At 36.4% G+C, this 21,360-nt stretch overlaps 1 protein-coding gene across 7 annotated transcripts in view; it reads right to left on the reverse strand.

Annotated features, from left to right (window-relative positions):
* The window catches only part of VPS13D (vacuolar protein sorting 13 homolog D), a 103,499-nt gene that overhangs the window by 51,793 nt on the left and 30,346 nt on the right, over positions 1-21,360 (reverse strand). For 5 of the 7 annotated variants that reach the window (XM_026862473.1, XM_026862469.1, XM_026862470.1 and 2 more), the window contains 23 exons: positions 20,421-20,686; positions 20,113-20,246; positions 19,029-19,184; positions 18,230-18,455; positions 17,315-17,389; positions 16,413-16,619; positions 15,872-15,961; positions 14,800-14,940; positions 13,456-13,578; positions 12,757-12,831; positions 10,629-10,734; positions 10,125-10,277; positions 9,362-9,497; positions 8,373-8,420; positions 7,468-7,618; positions 6,640-6,850; positions 5,283-5,530; positions 3,731-3,922; positions 3,015-3,141; positions 1,955-2,097; positions 977-1,107; positions 557-732; positions 303-426 (listed from right to left, as the gene is read on the reverse strand). In XM_026862473.1, coding sequence (XP_026718274.1) covers positions 303-426; positions 557-732; positions 977-1,107; positions 1,955-2,097; positions 3,015-3,141; positions 3,731-3,922; positions 5,283-5,530; positions 6,640-6,850; positions 7,468-7,618; positions 8,373-8,420; positions 9,362-9,497; positions 10,125-10,277; positions 10,629-10,734; positions 12,757-12,831; positions 13,456-13,578; positions 14,800-14,940; positions 15,872-15,961; positions 16,413-16,619; positions 17,315-17,389; positions 18,230-18,455; positions 19,029-19,184; positions 20,113-20,246; positions 20,421-20,686 — 3,439 coding nt within the window. The remainder of the gene's footprint in view (positions 1-302; positions 427-556; positions 733-976; positions 1,108-1,954; positions 2,098-3,014; positions 3,142-3,730; positions 3,923-5,282; positions 5,531-6,639; positions 6,851-7,467; positions 7,619-8,372; positions 8,421-9,361; positions 9,498-10,124; positions 10,278-10,628; positions 10,735-12,756; positions 12,832-13,455; positions 13,579-14,799; positions 14,941-15,871; positions 15,962-16,412; positions 16,620-17,314; positions 17,390-18,229; positions 18,456-19,028; positions 19,185-20,112; positions 20,247-20,420; positions 20,687-21,360) is intronic. The other 2 variants (XM_026862475.1, XM_026862472.1) reach the window with 1 other exon arrangement.

The raw sequence follows: 21,360 nt of genomic DNA on the forward strand, positions 1-21,360 counted from the left end.
TTTACAATCACTGACATGGAAGCCCAAAGACAGAAAGAAAGGAAATGGCAGCAATAGCCCACATTCTTTCTACAGGTTATTCTAGTGCTGAAAGTAACACAGAACAGATTACAATCTATCACTCCAGCACAATTTTCTCACCAGTAATAATGCTCTTCCTTCTAAGACTTTTAATGTACTTTCATTTTATTTCATTATACAAGCTAGTTGGCTCCCTCTTCTAACAAATATAATAGAACTCCTACTTATCTTTTTTACTAAAAAATAAAATTTAAAAAAAGGTTTTTTTTTTGGTCTTTTACCTTGGAAAAATTGTCTATGCGGAAAGGTGGTGGTAACTGATCTGTGTCACTGAACGCAATGCGGTATGTGGCTCCTTGAAGTGTAATTTCTACTCTTAAGAAGTAACATTTTCCCAGGGTGTCCCTGAACAAGAACAAACAAGGTCAAGAGAGGCAGGCTTCTATCCGTGTTACTCGTAGTCGTAAGTGTTAAACACAGCTGCTTCTACCACAAAATGGAAGCATGTGACAGAAGATGGATATATAATAGCTACCTCATATTAATATGGAACGAGTTGTTTTTGTTGACCTGAAAGCCCCCAGACCAAATGCAGTTTGGGACATCCATTAGTCTCACACATAACAGCTGATCATAATCGTTACGTGGCCAGTGGAACACGACGCTGGAGCCAGGAAGCGTGGAGATATAGCCATCAGGATTGGATGTTCCCTAGTAATAGAAATTGGTAAATAAATATCCTAGAGGTATTAAAAACCATACAGCATTACTCTATATACCCCTCACATACAAACACAGCAATTGTTCTGCTAGGTGGATGCTGGTATTAGAATAAACATCTTCATAACCAGCCAATAATACTTTCAAGTGTAACACCTGTGTTCTTTTTGGTTAGAAGATGCTGTGACTAACTACAGGCATTGTAATAACAAGTAACAAAAAGGAAGCACCTTACCCGACCTCTGGCAAATTCCCGTTGAACAAAGGCAAGTTTGTAGGTTGATTTATTATCCAGTAGGTAACGAGGTGCAAATGTTACCATGCATGTATCAATGTAACGGCCTCTGCCTTTTTTAACATCAATACCTAGTAATAAAATCAAGTTAAAAATAAAGCTATTATTTACAAGAGAAAACAAAAGACACCTGCCAAAATATATTTCACACAACAAAAGTCCTTTTTCTTGGGTTCTTGAGATGCACTGTTTCTGACATACCACGGCCATATTTTGAAATATTATTTTAAAGAGTAAATGTGATTTTATACCATATGTTACCCTTTGTTTCTGAAGTACAATTTAGAGATCATAAGCACTGAAGATAAAAAAAAATGCAAACTATCTCCCATCACAAGTAAATCAATGCAAGTAATTATTCCACTTTTAAGCATATGAAAAATTCCTCAAAATTCACTGTGGAGTAACTTCCAAACTGTCATTTAATTAAAATTTAAAAGCTTCTGAGGAAATTGTACTTTATGTACACTAGGAGCACAAGGAAGGCAGAAGTCGCATTCCTCTACATCAGCCTACAGAGGCACCACAAAGCAAAACCCACAGAAGTAACACATGGCTATAAAGAGTGACAGTACATAGACACCCAAGATAATCAAAACAGTAATGAGGTGGGATTTCAAATGTACTTAGAACTAAAATACAGGGGAATAAAGACACAGAAAGAGAAAGAACAGTTTGTAAACATAGTTATTAACACTCTTGATGAAATGTAAAAATAAAAATAAACCAAAACCTGATTTTTAAGCTAATGAAATTCAAAATAAAGATGTAAATAATTTAGAATACTATTTCTTGTTTCATAATTTTCTCTGGACCCTGAAAAACCTTTAACAATAGTTTTGTTCTGGTTTTGGTGTCACTGACATCACGTCTTGCCAAGTTCTCCAGTGTTTTTCAGATGTTTCTATGAACACATACCAATGTTATAAATGAGGCCTGGCCTGTTTCCATGCTGGATGACCTTAAGCGCTCTGACACCGCTGCCGCCATCCAGGGAGAAACCCTGGCACCAGCCAGGCATACCTTCGGGATGGATTCCCTTTCCAACCCGCATCGTACAACTAGGGGTAAGAAGAAAACACAAAGATTTACTCATTTAAATGAAGGATCAGGTATCAACACAATGCTGATGATCAGACACATACTCAGATACAAAAAGAACACCTGTGTTTTAATATAAAAGCATTAGAAACCACAATAAATCTCTTCAGTAATCATTCTGCTGGCGTAAGCTCCTTTAAATATATTGGTCAAGATTCAGTGACCATGTCACATAAAAGATTTGGTAATTTTCAGACTGATTAATCACAACAACATTTGTGCGTCTTTTTTCTTTGAAGGAATAAAAAAGAAGTCTAGAATAAATTTTTGCAGTAAGTTTGTTATTCATTTGAGCAAAGTTACCAGAATATTTCAGAAAAAAATATTTAAAATCATGTTGTTATTTCTGATTTTCAGGGACAAAGTAAGTTTTCTCCTTGATGCCAGTTAAAATAGCTGAAAAGTTTCCTTTCCAAAATGCTGCCATTTCCTTCTACATCAGAATCACAATAGCTCTTCTGCATGTGGACTTTCTACTGAGTGACTGCTACTACTTCTCTGTTAACAATCAGGGTTTAGGATTAGGGGTTCAGAGTGGGGTTTTTTAGTGGTAACAAAGTAAATTATACAACTCCTTAAGTCTCTTCTAAAAGGTTTTTCTTTCTTTTACAAAAGCATGCGTTCAAAACATGCAAAATAAAACCAAAGCAGCCTGCAGACACAACAGAATTAGCCAACCAAGGAGTTTTAAGTAGGAAGTATCTAAAGATACAGTATGCTTATTTCAGTATTTAGAAATGTAATAACCTAACGGGTCATCTTAATAGGGAAAGACTTTTCCTACATTATATTCATACTAATATATCAGCACCTCTGCAAATTGCTTTCATACTTTGTAAGGTTCCTCCCCGCCTGCTCTTCTTGTGGTATTACTTACAAGGTTGGCTGTTCTTTATCAGCATAACAGAACAGAAGTGGGCTGAGGCTTCTAGCAAGCTCGTGTTCTTCAAACTGACCAGCAGCATCTGTTTTTGCATTATCTTGTCTGAAGATAAGTGGTAATCCTTTAAGTAAACATATAAAGGGAGTGTCAATCTTCACCTCTGCACAAATTAAACTGAGAATGGTAAAAACTATTTCAAATTAAGGAACAACCTAAAGGATTTTGGTTGTAATAGTAGCCATTAGTCTGCATGCATTCTCCCTCTCATTGTCTAACCTGTTTAACACTTATTAACAGCTGCCAGCCATGGAGTCTGGTCCATGCATTAGAGGAGTTCTTGCAGCTCTGAAAGTGCCAATGGATGTTAACATAATTAGTTGCAATTTAGACCTGTTGCTATCTGAAGGCATTTCAATCTTTGAAAACCACAATTTTAAGAGTGATTTAATCTATGCTGAATTATTTAAAGGTACAATAGTTCATGTTTGAAAATCTGCAATATAGCAACTAAAATGTCTAAGTTATCTGCTGTAACATTTATCAAAAAATAGCTGCAGACAATGTAAAAACCCCAAAACTCCTGCAACTTTAATTCTGCTTAAGTAGTATTTAAAAGCTCTATCTGGCTAGAAAGGAAATCAAAACACTGCATGACACCTTTATGTCCCAGTTCACGATTACAGTTATGAAGGAAATTACTGTAAACTTACCTGTTTTGTTGATTAACCAATATGGTGCTGAAATCAGTATTTTTAGAGAACCTTCAGCACGACATACAATCCTTATGGTCAAATTTAGCAGCCGTTTGTTCACATCATACAGTCGCATCCGCACCATATAGTTTTGTGTCCCAGGAGGAATCAACAGCTCTTTGCAGATGGGGAAGTTTTCTAGCAATACCCCTACAAAAACAAAACAAAGCAAAATAAAACCAAACATCACTCACACAGAAGCATTAGTTTCTGATAAGCATACGGGTTTGTGTTTCATATGGCATGATCTTTCAAAAAATATATATATATATATATCTATATATTCCCCATGGAGAAGGACTTTGGGGTACCAGTGGATGGAAAACTAACTGTAAACCAGTAACAGGCGTTCACAGCCGGAAAGTCACCCATGTGCTGGGCTGCACCCAGAGCAGGGTGGGCAGCAGGGCGAGGGGGGGATTCTCCCCCTCTGCTCCACTCTCGGGAGACCCCCCCTGCAGGGCTGGGTCCAACTCTGGGGGCACCAACAGCAGAAGGACACGGACCTGCTGGAGCGGGGCCAGAGGAGGCCACGAAGATGGTGGGGGGGCTGGAGCACCCCCTGTGAGGACAGGCTGAGAGAGTTGGGGGGTTCAGCTGGAGAAGAGAAGGCTGCGGGGAGACCTTAGAGCGGCCTCCCAGGGCTGAAAGGGGCTGCAGGAACAGGGGGAGAGACTCTCGATCGGGGGTGTAGGGATAGGATGAGGGGTAATGGTTTTAAACTGAAAGAGGGGAGATTCAGATTAGATAGAAGGAAGAAATTCTTCCCTGTGAGGGTGGGGAGACACTGGCACAGGGTGCCCAGAGAAGCTGTGGCTGCCCCCTCCCTGGAAGGGTTCAAGGCCAGGTTGGACAAGGATTTGGGCAACCTGGGCTGTGGCAGGGGGGTGGGACTGGATGATCTTTAAGGTCCCTTCCAACCCAAACCATCCTGTGAGTCTATGATTTCATATAGCTTACTCCAATTAATTTTTAAATCTGCCCAATGTAGTAACCTCTGAACTCAAGAAGAAATGCCTCAATTTAAGTCACAAGAAGCAGAAGTAGTTCTGTAAAGAACCCTGATTAGGGCTAATTACTGCTTTAGGCATCAGAAGTCCAGCCAGTGCTGAATAATTCCATACACACTCTCAACACCAACTTTTTCTGTCAGAAAGAAAACAGCAAAAACATCCAAAATGTTGGGAACTTATTTATTCCCTTCTTTATCTCTGTTTTTTCCAGTCTCCAATGTTTCCATTCTCAGGAAAATGAGAAAAGAGACAAATAAGGAAGAGACCAAGACAGCTGACAGATTTGAGAGAATGACGGCAATATCAGTATCTTTTTTTGGATGCATGCAGTTTGTTATTAACTATAAGCAGCCCTGCAACCCAATGAAATAATAATATAAATGTTTTCAATTTTTATATTTTCCCATTCTCGCACCACACCTCCTTGCACAAGAAACAGTTATATTGAGGTACTCCTCTTGGAGGATCAGAAAGTGCTATCTGAAAAAGAACCTTACCAAGTTCAATGTTCTGAGATGTATCAGCTGTGTGCAATGCTGCCTCTTTGCCAGGTTTTAATGTCCCACTAATTGGCATTCCTTTAACATAAAACTCAAGTTCACAAGGTAGCAAGTTACAGATTACCACGGTTGGCAAGAGATAAATACTGTGCCCAGGCTGTCTGAAAATCTGTTTAGCACTGTCAGAAAATATGTTGGAAGGCATGTAATCCGGATAATTTTCTTTCTTTATAGCCACACAAAACCTGTGAAGGCAGAAGTATATGAGAAGAAGTCAAACAATATTAATAATATAATAATTGAATCTTTGTGTACTGCACTAGATCTCACAACATGCTGTAAGTTCAGGACTGATAGCAAAAAAATAATTTCGAGTTGTTCTCCACGTAATCCCTTTAGAGTTTATTTATAAGGTATTTTGTATTTATGCCTAACATTAAGACAACAGGAGTTTCCTGAGAATTAATTTAGTCACTCAAAAAACCTCATCTGTTCAGAGACCTACAAGAAAATTGCTTTTACAGAACACCAACTTTAAAATCAACTTCCATAAACTCACAGAACCATGTGATCATTTGTAACTAAAAAGAGATTTTAACTATTAAACTATAATCATGTTCTTAAACATAAATGCTGAACGCATCCTTCTTCCCAGTGGATATATCCTTGCTTTGGCCACCTGACACTTCAGTTTTTCATTAGTTAAATAAAATAATTAAGTAAACCTTAATTTTAAATAATTTTCCTCCCTGTGATATGTTCAAAATCAGCATATTAAGAAATGAACTATGGAACTGACACAAAGCAGTAACTATAGAGTATAAAAAAGTCATTTCCTGAAACAACTTCATTCATCTGTATTCCAGTATTTCCTAATTTGAGAGTATCCCTAAATCCATTTTAGCAGGTAACCACAAAATTCCATTAATCCTCATGATGCATCGATATTTTTGGGCTTAGAACAGAGTACAGGACATTTAGGACAAAGAATGAGAATTTGAGACACGCCATGGCAAACCACTCATTATTCTCAGTGAGAAAGACAAGATAATTTAACACAAGACCATACTGTCTTTTCCGAACTTTTATTTTTTACAATAAATACTAATAGTGTACTTAGTGTTCTCAGACATTTGCTAACTGGCACTGTCAGAGGGGCTTCAAGGAGCCTTGCAGTAATACAGCAGTTATGCTTCAATGTTTCTCATTATTCAAGAGACCAAACAAAACATTCCACTAAACTGCAGAAGCTTTCCTTTCTAAGTATTTTATTTCCTGTTAGTTACTTTCACAGCATTTCATTTATCAGCAGTAGATAACGTAGCTTACAGAAAAATAATTTGGTCTTTCTTACCTGAAAAATCGGCTATTTTCAGACTCCATGGAATGACACTCTCGCTTGCTGCTACATACTTCTGCTGTCTTCTGAACATTAGTCCAATGAATCGGAGCCTTACAGAAAAAGACTCCCATTCCTTTTGGCCTGGCTTGCAAACGCCAAGATGTAAGATGTAATGGAATAGCAAAGGAATCTCCTGGCATAACTGCTGGAAGAACTACAGGCTCTGCAACCGGAGAAGAAAACACACATCTCAGAACAGGCGCTTTACTGAAAAACATTAAAACTTTCAAATAGTAAGTCTCTAATTTTTGAAGCATTTTACCATAAATTCTAGCTACTTTATGTATGCTTCAAACACCAACCGGTTCTTTAAAGTCCTATTAACAATCTGGCAGCAGACACATTTAGGTGTGTAAATATGAAACCAGAAACAGACTAAAATCTTGTTGGAATTACAATTTTTTTTCTTTGGATGCTTTAGTGAAAATGCTTATTTCAAAAAGACCTCCTTCATTACATTTTGCTTACATTATCAGTGTATCACTACATTTATAGACTGCACCTTTGCAGTCTATATAATACTAACACCCAAAAACTTCCATACCACTAAAAGATACAACATGATACATACAGAAACCTCAGTTTTCCCTGTTTACCTGAAAAATAAGAAAAATCCTACTGGGTTCTCTGTCTTACTTTTCTGATCACTTTCTTCTTAACATCACCCATTTCCCCTCCAGGGAAATCTACTTTGTTGTTAACCATTACAGGCAGTGCTGAATCTTCTTGGAGAGGAAGCTAAAGATTCCCCATAGTATGGAAGGAATATACAACACTTACTGTCAGGAGCAGAAGGACTATCTAGTCTTAGTTCCATTGGTGTTTCCAGCTTGTTTTTCACCATCAAGGCTGAGCGCACTGTTATCACCTTCCGAGCACTCCCTTCCATGGTAACTTCAAATACCACACGAACTGGAGGCAATGAAGAAAACTGGAAGATATTTAAAAGCATTAAAAAGCTCAGGTAATGATTATATCTAGAAGAGGGACACTTCAATTTTGAAGCAGTAATTGCTGGAGTAAAAGTTGCCAACTGAGTCCAACCATGTGCAACACCTAAGGTATATACAGTTTCATAAAAATTATTTATAATCCTGTACCTCCTCCTCAAACCACACTAAAATTAACTATGGAAAAGCAATTTTAAGTTCTACTAACTCCATTATCCTTTTCAAAATGATGCAAGTTCAAGTAAGAGCAACACAGATCCTAAAAGAACACTTTATACACTCTCACTGTTACGTTATTTTATAAATTCATGGAGTTAGAATTCTGAGCCTCATATAATTACCAGTCACTCAGTACTCCTAGCCACCAAAACTAAAAAAATAAGGTGGAACTTTCTTAAAATATTCATACTTCCTTCACTCTTTGCTGTCCTCCTACTGTGGTGTTTTATCTCCTACATTACACAAAGTCATTGCCGCTTTGATCCTGAAAACCAGATTTTATATGGGCTCACATGCTGGAATTGACATACTGGACTGAAGACCCATTCTTGAAGCAATCATTTACACTCATGAGAAATGGTTAAATACTTGTTCCAATTTGAAAGTTTGTTTTGTTTGTTTGACTTTTGTTTCCTTTATATTGAAAAGGTCCTAGAAGGATGCAAAAGCCAGTTCACTTGTAGAATTATGCTGGTCTCATTAAGTAGCTCTCAAAATATGAAAATATATACTCACGTAGACTTGTGGATGTATTATATTTGTTCTACTTATTGGGCTTCCAAGCTGGGAGAAAAGTAAACAAGAAAGTTAAAGTTGTTCAACTTCTAAGCTATTACTCTCAGTTGTAATACAGAACATTATGACACAAGAATAAACTAAATACTTTCATCACTTTGTGTTTCTGATCCTCAATACATCTTGGGAAACATGTCAGAAATGTATTAGCAAAACCTGTTTGTAGTACTGCTTTAAAAACATGAAGCTGAAGGAAGAATTTATGTTGGGGAAAAAAAAAAAAAAGAGCTCAAGCTACAGAGAGCTTTTCAGTCTTCAGTATGAAAACATCAGAAATGATTCAAATAAGAGACCACTGCCTCTTGCCAGTAGTATCGTGAAATTAAATTCTAATCCTGTTTTAAACCAAAAAGATCTCAACTTGCAATTTCTCCAGTGCTCAACAATTTTCAGTAGCTAGGCTCAAAACTTAACTGGTTTTGAAATCCACAAGAGCATTTTTATCACTGAGCCTCAGCCACCAACTGCCAGCCTGCTGATTATTACAATTGCATTTTTCTTTCATGACAAGTATATTTTGTCTAAGCAGCCACATATTTCAACGATCTCTAGGCTTACAGGAAATAGCCAGTGTTGTTTATTTTAAGTAAATTAAACACATGAAAAGCATTCCTGCAATAGAAGAAATAAGAATCACTGTTGAAATGCTGTGTTGATTTAAAGCTCAGTCTCCATGAGTCCACGACACTGTCGCTAATATATTAATTCTGTCATTGGAAGCTCTGCACAGCACCGCCTAACTACTCTGGGTTTTTGTTATGCATAAAACTGCCAGTTAGGAACCCAGGATCTCCAAACTTTCTCAAACCAAACTAACTGTAAAGAGGACAATCTCATACAACAGCTGCTTTAAGATCAAGAATCTCAGAGACATCATTACTCTCAAATTACATATTCTATTAAAACTAACACTCGAAATCAGAACTTACAGTAGAAGAGGATGAGTTCTTATCTGGTGCAGCATATCGGAAAAAAGTTCCAACTTTGTCTACAGATACTGGACTGACTTCTTCCCAGCCATTTACTCTCACTTGCAACTGATGAATTCTTAGATCATGTGTGTGCCTACAAGGTTAGATCAAGTTAAATTACTATTAAGCATTATTATACAGTGTAAACACCAAACAGTTCAAACCAAGAACATCCTCTGGCTTCTGAAATAAGAATCTCACTGAAGCATTAAAAAAGAAGAAAAGAAGTCTCAAGAGTTCTTCTATTTCAAGGATAAAGACAGACCTGATTTTATGTCTCTTCAATCGTTCCACCTTCCCTAATGAACGTACAGAAGTACAACTATGCAATTACGTCATATAATCAAAACCAAAAGCACGCTACACATTTGTGAACAAATTCTTCTAGTTCTTAACACGTAACACCAACACTTGTTCCCCTGTCCTTCAGAATAAAAGACATATGATTTGTAATTGAGGCTCCCCAAGTCTTTCTAAAAGATTATAATGATTCAATTCACATCTAGGAATGGTTGCCACTAATACCAAATATATGCTGCTTGCTAGAAAACTGTTAATTTCATTCTATACATGAGCTTTAAATATTTAAAAACAAAACATGAAGAGGAGATTTTTTAAAATATCTGCTTTTTATTTAACATCTGCTAGATCATCACAACTATGATCTATGCGTTCCATATTTGAGCATGTCAAAACACATGTCACAGCCTGGTCCCTTCACCTGTGTCTGAGTTTCCCTCTGGCTTCAAATTCAAATGGAATCTCTTGCCCAGTGATAACTTCTTGCCATTCACTGACATTATGGGCATCATCCAGCAACGTTCCATTTTCCTCAGGAACAACACCTGGACTCCCACTGTGAGACAGTGCAGCCCTGCAAAGAGAATCACATCATTTTACCAGCTGACAAAATGATTACCTCAAATAACAAGTGTTTTTTAGTCTGCCTCAGTCTACACAAGTCCTGCAGTGAACACATATACAGCATGAATGTATCTGACTGGTTTTAAAATTTTGTTGGCCCTCTTGAAAAAAACAAACCCATCTATTTTTTTAGTAGTAAAACTATCTCACTGTCAAACAAAAGGCTCTTAACTAAGAAAGACTGGCAGTTGCCTATGTTTCTCTGCAATAAAACAAAAGCACTGAAAACAACAGGGTTGGGCTGACATGTTAGAGAAGCCAGACAAATATTGTCAAAAGTGATCCCAGAACAGTTTCTTACCGGGTCGGTGTTGTAGTCAGGGTAGCAAACCACAGAGTGCATCCAGTATGATTTCTGAGAGCAAATGGGACAAATGGCTGCCTACGCTTTGGAGTCTTCATTTCAGCTATAAAACAACATAAAGATTTGTCTAAAAGCTTATGAGAGAAGCATTCATCAGATACTAATGTAGAATGAGACACAATGGCTGGGGAACCACAACCTGCAATAACTGGAGAAACAGGATAACAGATTACTAAAGAGATTTTAAAATTTAGTAACCATTACAGAAATAGTATAAAGCAAACAAAGTCTTCCCCTTCATCAACGCCCCCCAGAAACTGAGCTTAATCTACATGTTCTTTTGTTTCTTCTTATCAAGTCTTACAAAATACTATGCCTCCACTTCTAACTAACATGCAGAAAACCTAACTAAAAACCCAATCATAATCAGGAAGTCTTTAGACACACCCAAATGCTCATAAAGTATTATTCACTTAATTAAGATTTATGCTGTATTTAATGTGACGAATACAGGATTACCTCGTACCCCCTCTGACTGGGACTTTTATCCTCAAAGACTGAACAAGTAGAAATATTTGCCTATACAGGATAAAGCCTACTAAAACAAAGTATGAAAAATCATCTGAATGCAACCAAAGGTAATCTGGTTTTGTTAAAATGCTGAGACAGCAACACCCCAGAAGAAGAAACTTCATCTGCTATGTTTGACTTTTTTCAAGTATGCATTACTAACAAGCACACAAATGGTACTCTCATCTTCCATACTGCAAAAAGGGGTAACACAGGGTGAGGAGATAAGTTTTTGAAGGAGTTAAAGTCATTGCACACAACTTTCTTCCAAATCAATGACAATCAATTCCTATAGACCTTAGATTGTCAGTGGAGACTTGAAATCTGATCTCTCTCTAAAGCTTACAGAGAAAGTTCTTTCCAATTAAATGGCAAGATAATGAAATTCTTGAAAACGAAAACTCTGGGTTTTGCCAACTGCAAACGAACAATTGTTTTAGTGTTGAGCTTGACTTTATACAATTTTTTGGCTAGCCCAGATACTACAAAATTACATACCATAAGCCTAATCAACTTTTACTCTGGCATTTATTTTTTGAGACTTTTAAAAAAAGAATTTTCGGGTTACAGCCTGATTTTCAAAAGAAAACATAATGTAAAAGTTGCATGCTGTGACTACTGCCTGAAAATAAAGACTAACATTGTAAGGATTTTTTTTTTTTTTTTCATAATTTGGTTAGGAATTTAGTTGCAACATCCACTAAAAGCCAAGCAATAAAGAGGTTTTTTTCATTTGATTTTTTTCACAAAAAAAGCTTCCTTAAAAATACCTCAGAAAAATAAAGCCTCCTATCATTTAGAAAAAAAAAAAAAAGAGTCTATGAACTGTCTGCAGACACTCAGAGGAAATGCTTTTAAGAGACAGTCTGAACAGGCCACAGATGTATAGAAAGATTTCTGTTCTCCCATTCAGCAACTTTTCTACAGGGGTAACATATTTATCAGTGCTGTTTTGTCTTCCATAATGTCAAAAATTTAAAAATCTTAGTTTAAACTGAATGGTTTTGCCCAAAGACTCCACTGTCAAATATAAAATAAATTAACGAGATATTTTTTAGGAGTGCCTTACTTCCTAAGGCTTACTGAAAACAGATTGTTCCTTCTGAAGGCATCTTTAAGTTTTAAAGTAGCTAAATATACATGCTGAATCAGCTTATGTATGCATGTTGAACATATTGTTGGATATTTTTAGAATATAAAATAAATTCTTGCGATTTTATTATGCTAATTTTAATCTAAAAAGAGGACACTGAATAGTCAACAATTCATATAACCTTCCTCAAAAAGACAGTCTTCCCACATAGGGATTAGTTATATTCTCCCTTCTTTCCTGAAGGGCTCAGACAGGAATGCAAGAGAAAAAGAGGATGAAATACTAAGTTAAGCAGCTTAAAAGCAAAATAGCTGTTATGTTGTTTATTATTGGGTTTTTTTGTTTGATTGGGGTTTTTTAAATACAGAGGCTAATCTACCAGCAAGTCACATATACAACACAGTACTGTACAAGAGCCTTCCAAATAGAAACCCCTTTTTGTCTCTCTCTGCTATACAGTACCTCTAGCATAGATCTGATGCTCTAGGTTAGTCAAACTGGCTGTACTCCTAGTTCTAAGGTAGACAAGAGGAAGGCCTGGCAGACAGGAAAGACAAAGTTAGCAGGTAAGAAAAAACACACAAATACAGGTAGACTCTTCCCCATCATCCATCAGGGAAGATACAGACAGTTGGCATCATGCAATCAGTCTATGAATCTCTATCCATTTGCTTACACTAAATTAGCATTCGAATTGTTAAAATTTCTTCAGAAGTAACACTGGGATAAAAAAGCTGAAAAGATCTGTCACATATCAAGAGCTGTTAGAGAATTGTTCCATGAATGCGACAGCATTTTTTCCAGAATCTCAGTCATTTATGTCTTCGGGGCTACAGAAATAAAAAGATCACCTCTGCACACACCCTAAACTCAACATTTTTACTTAACCTTTGACATGATAATCCCTCATTAATTAAGAAAGCATGATAGAAAAAGAAGCAGAACTAGCAGTGCAAAGTTCACACTCAAAGCTAAATAGTCAAAAAGGTTTTTGTTTTTAAAGAACAGAGAAGAAAATAGCATTTTTGTCTTTTATGCCAAATATATCTAACAATTCATTGTGTGCTATGAAGACCAAATACTTATGTTTGTAATACATTACACAGATGACTCTGTATGTCAGGACTGTTTCAAATAAAGTTTGATTAATGAATATCATACTCTGTCCAAAACATGGGGGATCCACCGAAGAACCCATCCAGTCTTCTGAACTGATTACGTTCACCTCTTTCTCCTGCTTACAGTAATCTTCCATCCATGACTGTTTGGTACATGTGTATTGTTCTAGAGGAGCATAAGCATAGACAGTAAATGTCTCCAAAGTAATTGAAAAGTATGTTAAATTCATAACACTAAAGTTACTCCACTTTAATGACAAAAGTTTTACTTCACTCGTTTTTCTATGAGCCACTTACATAAGCTAAAGACAAACAACCGCTCATGAAATCACAGCAGTACCTTCAAAACCAAATATTTTTATATTCTTAAGAATTTTTTTTTTAAAAAAAACAACTTTCAGTGGAATTCCATGTTCTTAAGATAGTCCTGTGGCAATATAAGAGCTCTCCCTGAGGAGACAATTAACCTTAAATATTTTCATGTTAGAAGCAGATTCTAGTTGTTTGGGGTTTTTTTCTTTTTAAGAGGTACATGCACATTCCTACATAAATACCAAGACACCAATGGAGTCCTCTGGCACAGTATTAATCATAAACTAACCTTACTACTTGTTATCACTAGTATTAAAAAGCATCATGGGAACTCTTAGGAATCATTGATTTGCTTCTTTTCCTCTCACCTTGTCTCCCTCTTTCTGCCAACCCCCCAGGCTTTGCAGGAGAAAGGGACAAATATTCAAGAACAAGGAAGGATCTTCTGTTACATTTGCAAGCTCAGCTATTTTTTTTTATATTATGACCACCAACTTATTCAGATTTGCATACAGAATAAGCAAGTGTATTTCTGGGAAATGCACTCAATCATAGTCTCACATCACAGAAGCTTACATGAAGTTTGAGTTAAATGATGAACAAAATATTTTGATTTCCTGAGGTGGGAATTGACAGCTCAGCCTTCCAGAGACTGCAGAACTGAAATGAATAGCTCCCCACTACACCTGTCAATGTACTGAAAAATGATGACCTTATCAAAATATTTTTAAGTACTGTAAAGTACAGAAAGCTTTAGATGAAAGCCTGTTTCTGATTAAAAATGTATTTCAAACTACATATGAACTTGATAGAATTCATATGACCAGAGAAAGAATTCCTACTAACCTCTAAAATATGTAGCTCATGTCTTTACATTTTCACAATATTTGATAAAATACAGGCTGCCTAAATGCACACCTGTGTACAGTATCACGTGAAGCATGCAGGGATTGTGCCAAATCTCCCTCCCTCCACCTCTGGCACACCAGCAGGACTCAATTAGAATTGTTTGTCATTTTCAGTACAGTAAAAATTAGACTGTAGAGCGATGCCCTCAAGGAATAATCCCACATACCTATCAAGACAGAGGTAACGTTCATATCCAAACGGTGTTTTGCCTTTACTTCCAGCTTCAGTCGAGAAGGGTGGAGGCGGCTCGAAGCTTGTTGTTGCCAAAAGACTGAACATGGCCATGGCTCAATAAACGGTTCCCAGCCTGAGAACAAACAGAAAACATCACATATATCACACATCTGAAGGCCACACTGGAATGCTGTTCATATATCTAAGTATTTAATAATGCAACTTTAATAATGAGACCCTTTACTTTCAATCTGCATCTGAACTCGTGAGCTACAGATTTAATTTACTAGCTAATAAAAAGTTGCTCCAGCTCCTCCATTTGAACCAGTGTGTATTATATGTAGGGTCTTGCAGAAATATCTTAATTCTGAGGAAAGCATTAGAAGGCAATTACAGCTTTGTATTGAAGTTAGTTGGAACTAAGTTCTCTGAAAAAGTTTTGAAAATTGTTTTCACACTATTATACATATTGGTCTACTATTCAGTTTCACAAAAGACAAAGTTCTAAAAGGTATTTAAAAAAAACCCACCCTACATATTTTTAAAAGAAAATAACCAGGTAATTCCTGAGAAAATTAAGTTTCTCTGAGAAAACACACAACATTATTTCTTTTGTCAGTGTCTGACCTGTATTGAGGCGTAACTCTCTTTTTTGTATCTAAAATATAAATTATGATGGTCTTATGTTAATCCATTGTCTTCGGTCTAATTACCGAAGTAATAAATTGAACATATCAAAGCAATTACATACTAAAAAATAGCAGGGAATACAGACACAGCTAGTTACATAACTGTCATGTTATTGGATAACCTTTTTAAGCAGTTACATCTGAAAACTTCAGTGCAACTTTCTCATCAGCAACCTCTCTACTTTCCACATCCCTCCATGTGATACTAAGTTAGCATATCTTGTCTAGGATCGCATGTTCTTACCCCCCACATACACACGATCACAAAAGTCAGCCTTTCACATTCCCTTACATGGATTTTGTGTTGGGTGAATTTCAGGCTACCATAGTTTTGTTTTACTAAACTTAAAGAAAATAAAACCCCCAGTATTTCACCTGAAAGCTCACGATTGTAATAATCTCCAGAGAGAGTAAAATGAGCATAGCCTTCAGGGTTGGCTCTCAAATGCTGGAGAAAATTCAAACCTGAAAAAAAAAAGTGAACATTATACTAATGCAAAACAATCAATTTTCCTGATTTCATGAACTGTTAAGCAAGTAATCGAAGGTTTTGTCTTGTCTTTTAAACTGAAATGGCACAAAAAGCTTATAATACTCTTCAAAAACATTTATAGACAGCCATGCTTTACGATGTGAAGCCTCCGAAGGGTTCTGCTTAGGACAGAGTCCATTTGTTACATGATATATAAAGGGAAAAACAGAATCTTAACCCTACAAAAACTGTGATCTTCTTAAAAACAAAACTTAAACAAACAAAAACTAAAAACCAAAAGAGAAAAAAAGAACTCAACCCCCCTCACCCCAAACACTGTCAACTGAAATTTCACAAGCCCTAAGAAACTAGAGCATGGTGCTGAACACACACAGTAACTGGCTGTAATTTTATGCAACTCACTCAGCAGAACAAGATACTCACGTGAAAAGGTTAATTCAGCAAGGGGAACATCACAGTCCATGCAGTCATCAATAAAGCAAATGCATATGCTTTCTGCTTTTATTTCCACTCCAGAGATGAACTGAAAAGGCACAATCCCCTGGCTATCGCGACCAGAAGAAGTCTGGGAAACTGATTTCAAAGGTTCGGCATTCTTAAACAACCAACTTGCTGCTTTTTTCAAGTCACCTTAGATAAAACCAAACAACCAGTCAATCATCATCTACTTTCTAAACGAAATGTTCTTATTTAAAAAACATATGGAGCCTAATTCCCTCTTGCTTAAGAAGCACAGCAAGACACCAAGAGTGCCTTGAATGTGTTGTGTTTAGGAACATAAATATGAGAATATAAATACATTGGTATTTTCTAAAGAAGAAATTTGTTTTGAAGTTGCAAATGTAGTGGTGACATAATATAAATCCAAATTAATACTATGCATGCCTATAAATAAGGTGGGAAACATGACAGTGCTAAAGAAAAAGAATTGCTTGTGTTAATCTTCTTTTCATGTATTGCATATGGAAGTAGATAAAATACATGACTCAAAAAGGGAGAGATGAAAACACGTGCTCTAAGGAGAAAGAGATGGATAACAGCAAGAAATAGGTATACCATACAAGGAAAAAACCCCAACCCAAACCCTCGAAAAAAATACACTCAAACACCCCACATATCACATCCCAAAAGGAAAGGAGAATCTTGGGGGGGTAGGCTGTTCTACACAGTAGTAGATGCTTAATGTTATATGCCAACACAGAGCCAAAGAAGAGAAGGAAATACTGCCTGTTCATCAGCTACTTTAGAGTCTGAAAGTTTTTCCTTAATTGCCAGTTAGGTAATATGAACAATCTGCAAGGCCAGCTAAGAATATTTGAGCTTACCCTGGCAGATAAAAAGAGCTTTATGACAATCTTCCATATGGAATCCCAACTCCTGGAGGCGAGCCAGCTGTACCTCTGTAATTGAACAGTTAACCAGTCATAAATCCTTGACAGTTATCTACTTGTTTTCATTTCTAAAATTAAGATAGATCTGTATGAAAAATGGGGTTTTGTTTGTTTAATATTCAGCTGTAGAAAAAGCATATGATTTAGCAATACTTTTACCAAAAAAACCCCAAACCTGAAAACCAAAGCCCCAACCCATAACGTTTACATTTTAGAATATATGGGCTATTTTTATCCTCCTACAGCAAGCCAACATACTCCATCAATTTCAGCTAGGACTAAATTTTTTTTTTGTAAACCAACCATTCAGAACACAATCACCTATTTACTTTCAACTCCCCATATGGCTCAAGTGCAGTAGCAAAGGAAGTCTTTTTCACTAGTGTGTATTTTCTCATTATTGACAGGTTGTGACCACACACAATTTTTTAGTCTGTAAAAAAAGCAATTTCTCCAAAACAAAAGCTTGCTAGACATGAAGAGATAACTAGTGAAATGGAAACCATCATAATTACTACCAGTTTAATGAGTTTGAAGAGGCAGCCCCTCTCCCCTTTAGAAGTTTGCGACCTAAGAAGTATTCAGGCATGATGATTTACAATGACAAGTGATGCTAAATGAAACTTACTATAAAACAACCCACTGTCATACTACAAGCAGAAAAAAAACACAACAAAAAAAAGAGGTTTTTTCCCCTACTATCATCAGTATAATGCTGTCATCAGATAATTCAAATCAATGAATGATTTCACCCAATGATAACATCATGTCAAGCATAGTCTAGCTTCACACTGCAGAAACCTCCTTTAGGTACAAAAAATGACTTCACTACAACAGTTATAAACATACCAAGAACAGGATCCAACGTGCGTTTGGATATATCTCTGTTTTCATGGGTCAGAGAGGAAGTCTCGTTCACCAGTGCTAAACTGGAAGGATTAGCAGTATTTTCAGCAATCAGTACAGTTGAGTCAGGCATAGCTGCACTAGTCTGCTGAGGAATTGACTTTGCAATTGCCAAGAATAGTTGAACATCGTTGTAGGACAGTCTGATATCCAATGCTTGCAACTGAATCTAAATGAAAAATTAAGATATAAGATTCAGTAATCCTTTCCTACATATTTTTCTTCTGTACTTTGGATATTAACAAATCTTTTCCCAAAGGTATACAAAATTTAGCATTAAAATCTGATGACCACACTGTTTTAAAGTTTCAGTAATAAAATTACCAAACTTGTTATTATTTACTAACAACCAAAAAAGTTTACTTTTTGTATAACTGTTAAAAAGTCTCTAAATACATTTCCCTTCTAATAAAAACTAATGACAAGATACAGAAAATAAAGCTTTTTCTTTCAGTTATTAGTAACCATCTAACAAGTCTCCATTCTCACCCCACTTTTTTCCTCACTATTAATCTCCATAATATATCCCAGAAATCCTGTTACTACTAAACTCCTCTGTTACTACTAAAAGCATTTTCTGCATGACTGTTTCTTTGCCTTTTGCGCTTCAGGAAAATCTATCTTATTATTTTCTTATGCATTTGAGGTATTTTATTGAATCCTTGGGCATAACAAAGTCTGTGCTAGATCATGATTTAGTATTCTCTACTGCATACAGCTTTATTCAGGCCTTTAATATTACCTCTAGAATAGGAGGAAAATCCTCACTATTGAAAGCATCCAACAGCCCTGAACCACTTGGGTAAGAAGCATTCCCAACAAGTTCCATATGAATTTGTACTGGATCAATAATGGACAGTGCAGTCTCTTGCTCATTTCCTAACCGGCATGAGAAAACCTAAAAATTAAAAATGGTTTTAAAAAAATTAGGAACTGAGAAAATAGGCCTAGCAAGAACCTCAAAATCAAAGACTGACTCTATCACAAAACATGAACTACAGCCATGAACTGTTTTCTACAGACAATTCCTTTTGTAAACTTTAAGATAGCGGAGATTCCAGAATCTTTCCAGACAATTTATTCCAGTGCTGTAAATTCAGGAGAAGAAATTCTGATATGCAACCAAATATTCCCAAATTCTGCTAAACTTAACTCCACTACTCCTATCACAGATACGGAAAACACTTTTCCTTCGGTCTATAATAACCATTTACGACTTACTACATCCCTGGACAGTGTCTTCTTCTCAGCAAGTTCTTTTAAACTTTCTCAATTTATTATAAAATTTTCAGTTCTGAGTATCCTTATTGCACTCCCATCAATGGTTCAGAGCTTCTTCAGCTGTTTTCCCAAGATGAGCCACAGCACTCCAGCTGTGGTCTGACTCTGCTGAACAGACTGCAAGGATCACTTTGCATGCTCAAACTTTTGCTCCTACTTGCAAAAGATCCCTACTTGCTTATTCCAACAGCATGACACTGTTTCTTCACCTCAAGTCAGTTATGATTACAGCTTGTGGGCCTTTGCTGACTACGCTGGCTTCTGCCTACCCAGTCACTCTTCAGCTTTCAATTAATTTGCCCATTCATGGCTGGAAGCTAGATTAGTAACTACCAATATTTTAAGATTATGGTCAAGTGTTTCAGTGTCTTAATAGAAACAATATAAAACCATTCTTAAAACTGCTGTAGAATGAGTGCATCTGAAGAGGAACTAACAAACTTTAATAATCATCTGTGGACTACCCTGTTTCATACATAGTGAAGTAACTTCATAAGCTTCTCTAATTTTAGATGTTTTACAAAACCAAATTTATTTCTTCTTACCTCAATGCCAAACAAACTACCAGAGAAAGGACGATCTAACAACTTGGGCTTGTAAGTGAGAACAGTAGTCCCCTTCAAAATAATCGCATTGGTATCGAAACAAGACATGTCTTCAACAACCACAAATTCAGTTCCTTAACAAAACAAAATGAAAAATTATAAAACAGGGCAATTGAAAATACCACTAAGGTATTTTAAGCATTTGTAGCAGCTTTCTTGATTTTCCGCCCTTTCACAGACCTGTTTCTCCACCAGCACATGCTTTTAATCAGAAGAGCTCCCCAAAAAGCACTAGAGAACACATTTACCTGTCACATTAACCTTAACTTCCAGTTGTTTTTCTGCAGACACATGTAGCGATGAACGTTTTGTAACTACTCCACTTTTCACTGTTTTTGGAACTACAGTTGTTTCACTGCTATAAGTTCGCTGCCAGGAAGAAAGGTGATTTTCCCGCTTTTTGGTATCTCCAGGAGTATATAAAAAGTCATGAACAAGTAACAACCAGTCAAATATTAGAAATACACGGAGATTGTTCAGGACAACTGTGAAGCTGGAGGAATCCTTAGTAGACCTTTCAAGAAAAGAAAAGCATACTCCTTTAATACATTTACATTATCAATATTAATTTGCAGAGTCTCAAATTTTAAAAACTGATCTTTATATTATTATTTTACATCTGTTTGGTATCAAACTTAATGTACTGCGTGTGAAACTTAGACCTGGCTCCATATCCCTCTAAAAGATTAGACGTACAATGTGTTTCCTCTCACACCCTGACAGCATTTTGTAGCACAGGAAGCTTCTTTGTCATTCAGAAAAAATGCCTTACTGAACTTTTAGCATCACATTTTGAATATCTGGCTAGGAGGGATAAAAGTGTTTGGCTTCATGATCTGGAATACCAATTATATTTGATCATGCTAACTGGAAAATAATCTAAGTGCTTAAATACCATGAAACAGTTTTATATCCAACACATTCTGAACTATAAAATCTCTAAAGAACTGTAATTCCTTTGTGAGAAGCAGCCTGCCTGCACTGCTTCCAATAGTAAAAGCCTTTAACCCTCCCTGGCTCTCCAGGATATTTCCAAAAAGCACGAGCCAGCATAACACTATCACTGAGCTCTGCAAAAGCTTACATCTAGTGCCAAGGATGCTCTCACCAGTAAAAACGTAACACATGCTTATGTGGCTAAAATTTAAAAGCACAACAGTTGGGAAGAAAATTCCTGAAACTGTGACC

The sequence above is a fragment of the Athene cunicularia genome (assembly GCF_003259725.1).
Source record: "Athene cunicularia isolate RWA chromosome 21 unlocalized genomic scaffold, athCun1 chr21_part1, whole genome shotgun sequence".
NCBI lineage: Eukaryota > Metazoa > Chordata > Aves > Strigiformes > Strigidae > Athene > Athene cunicularia.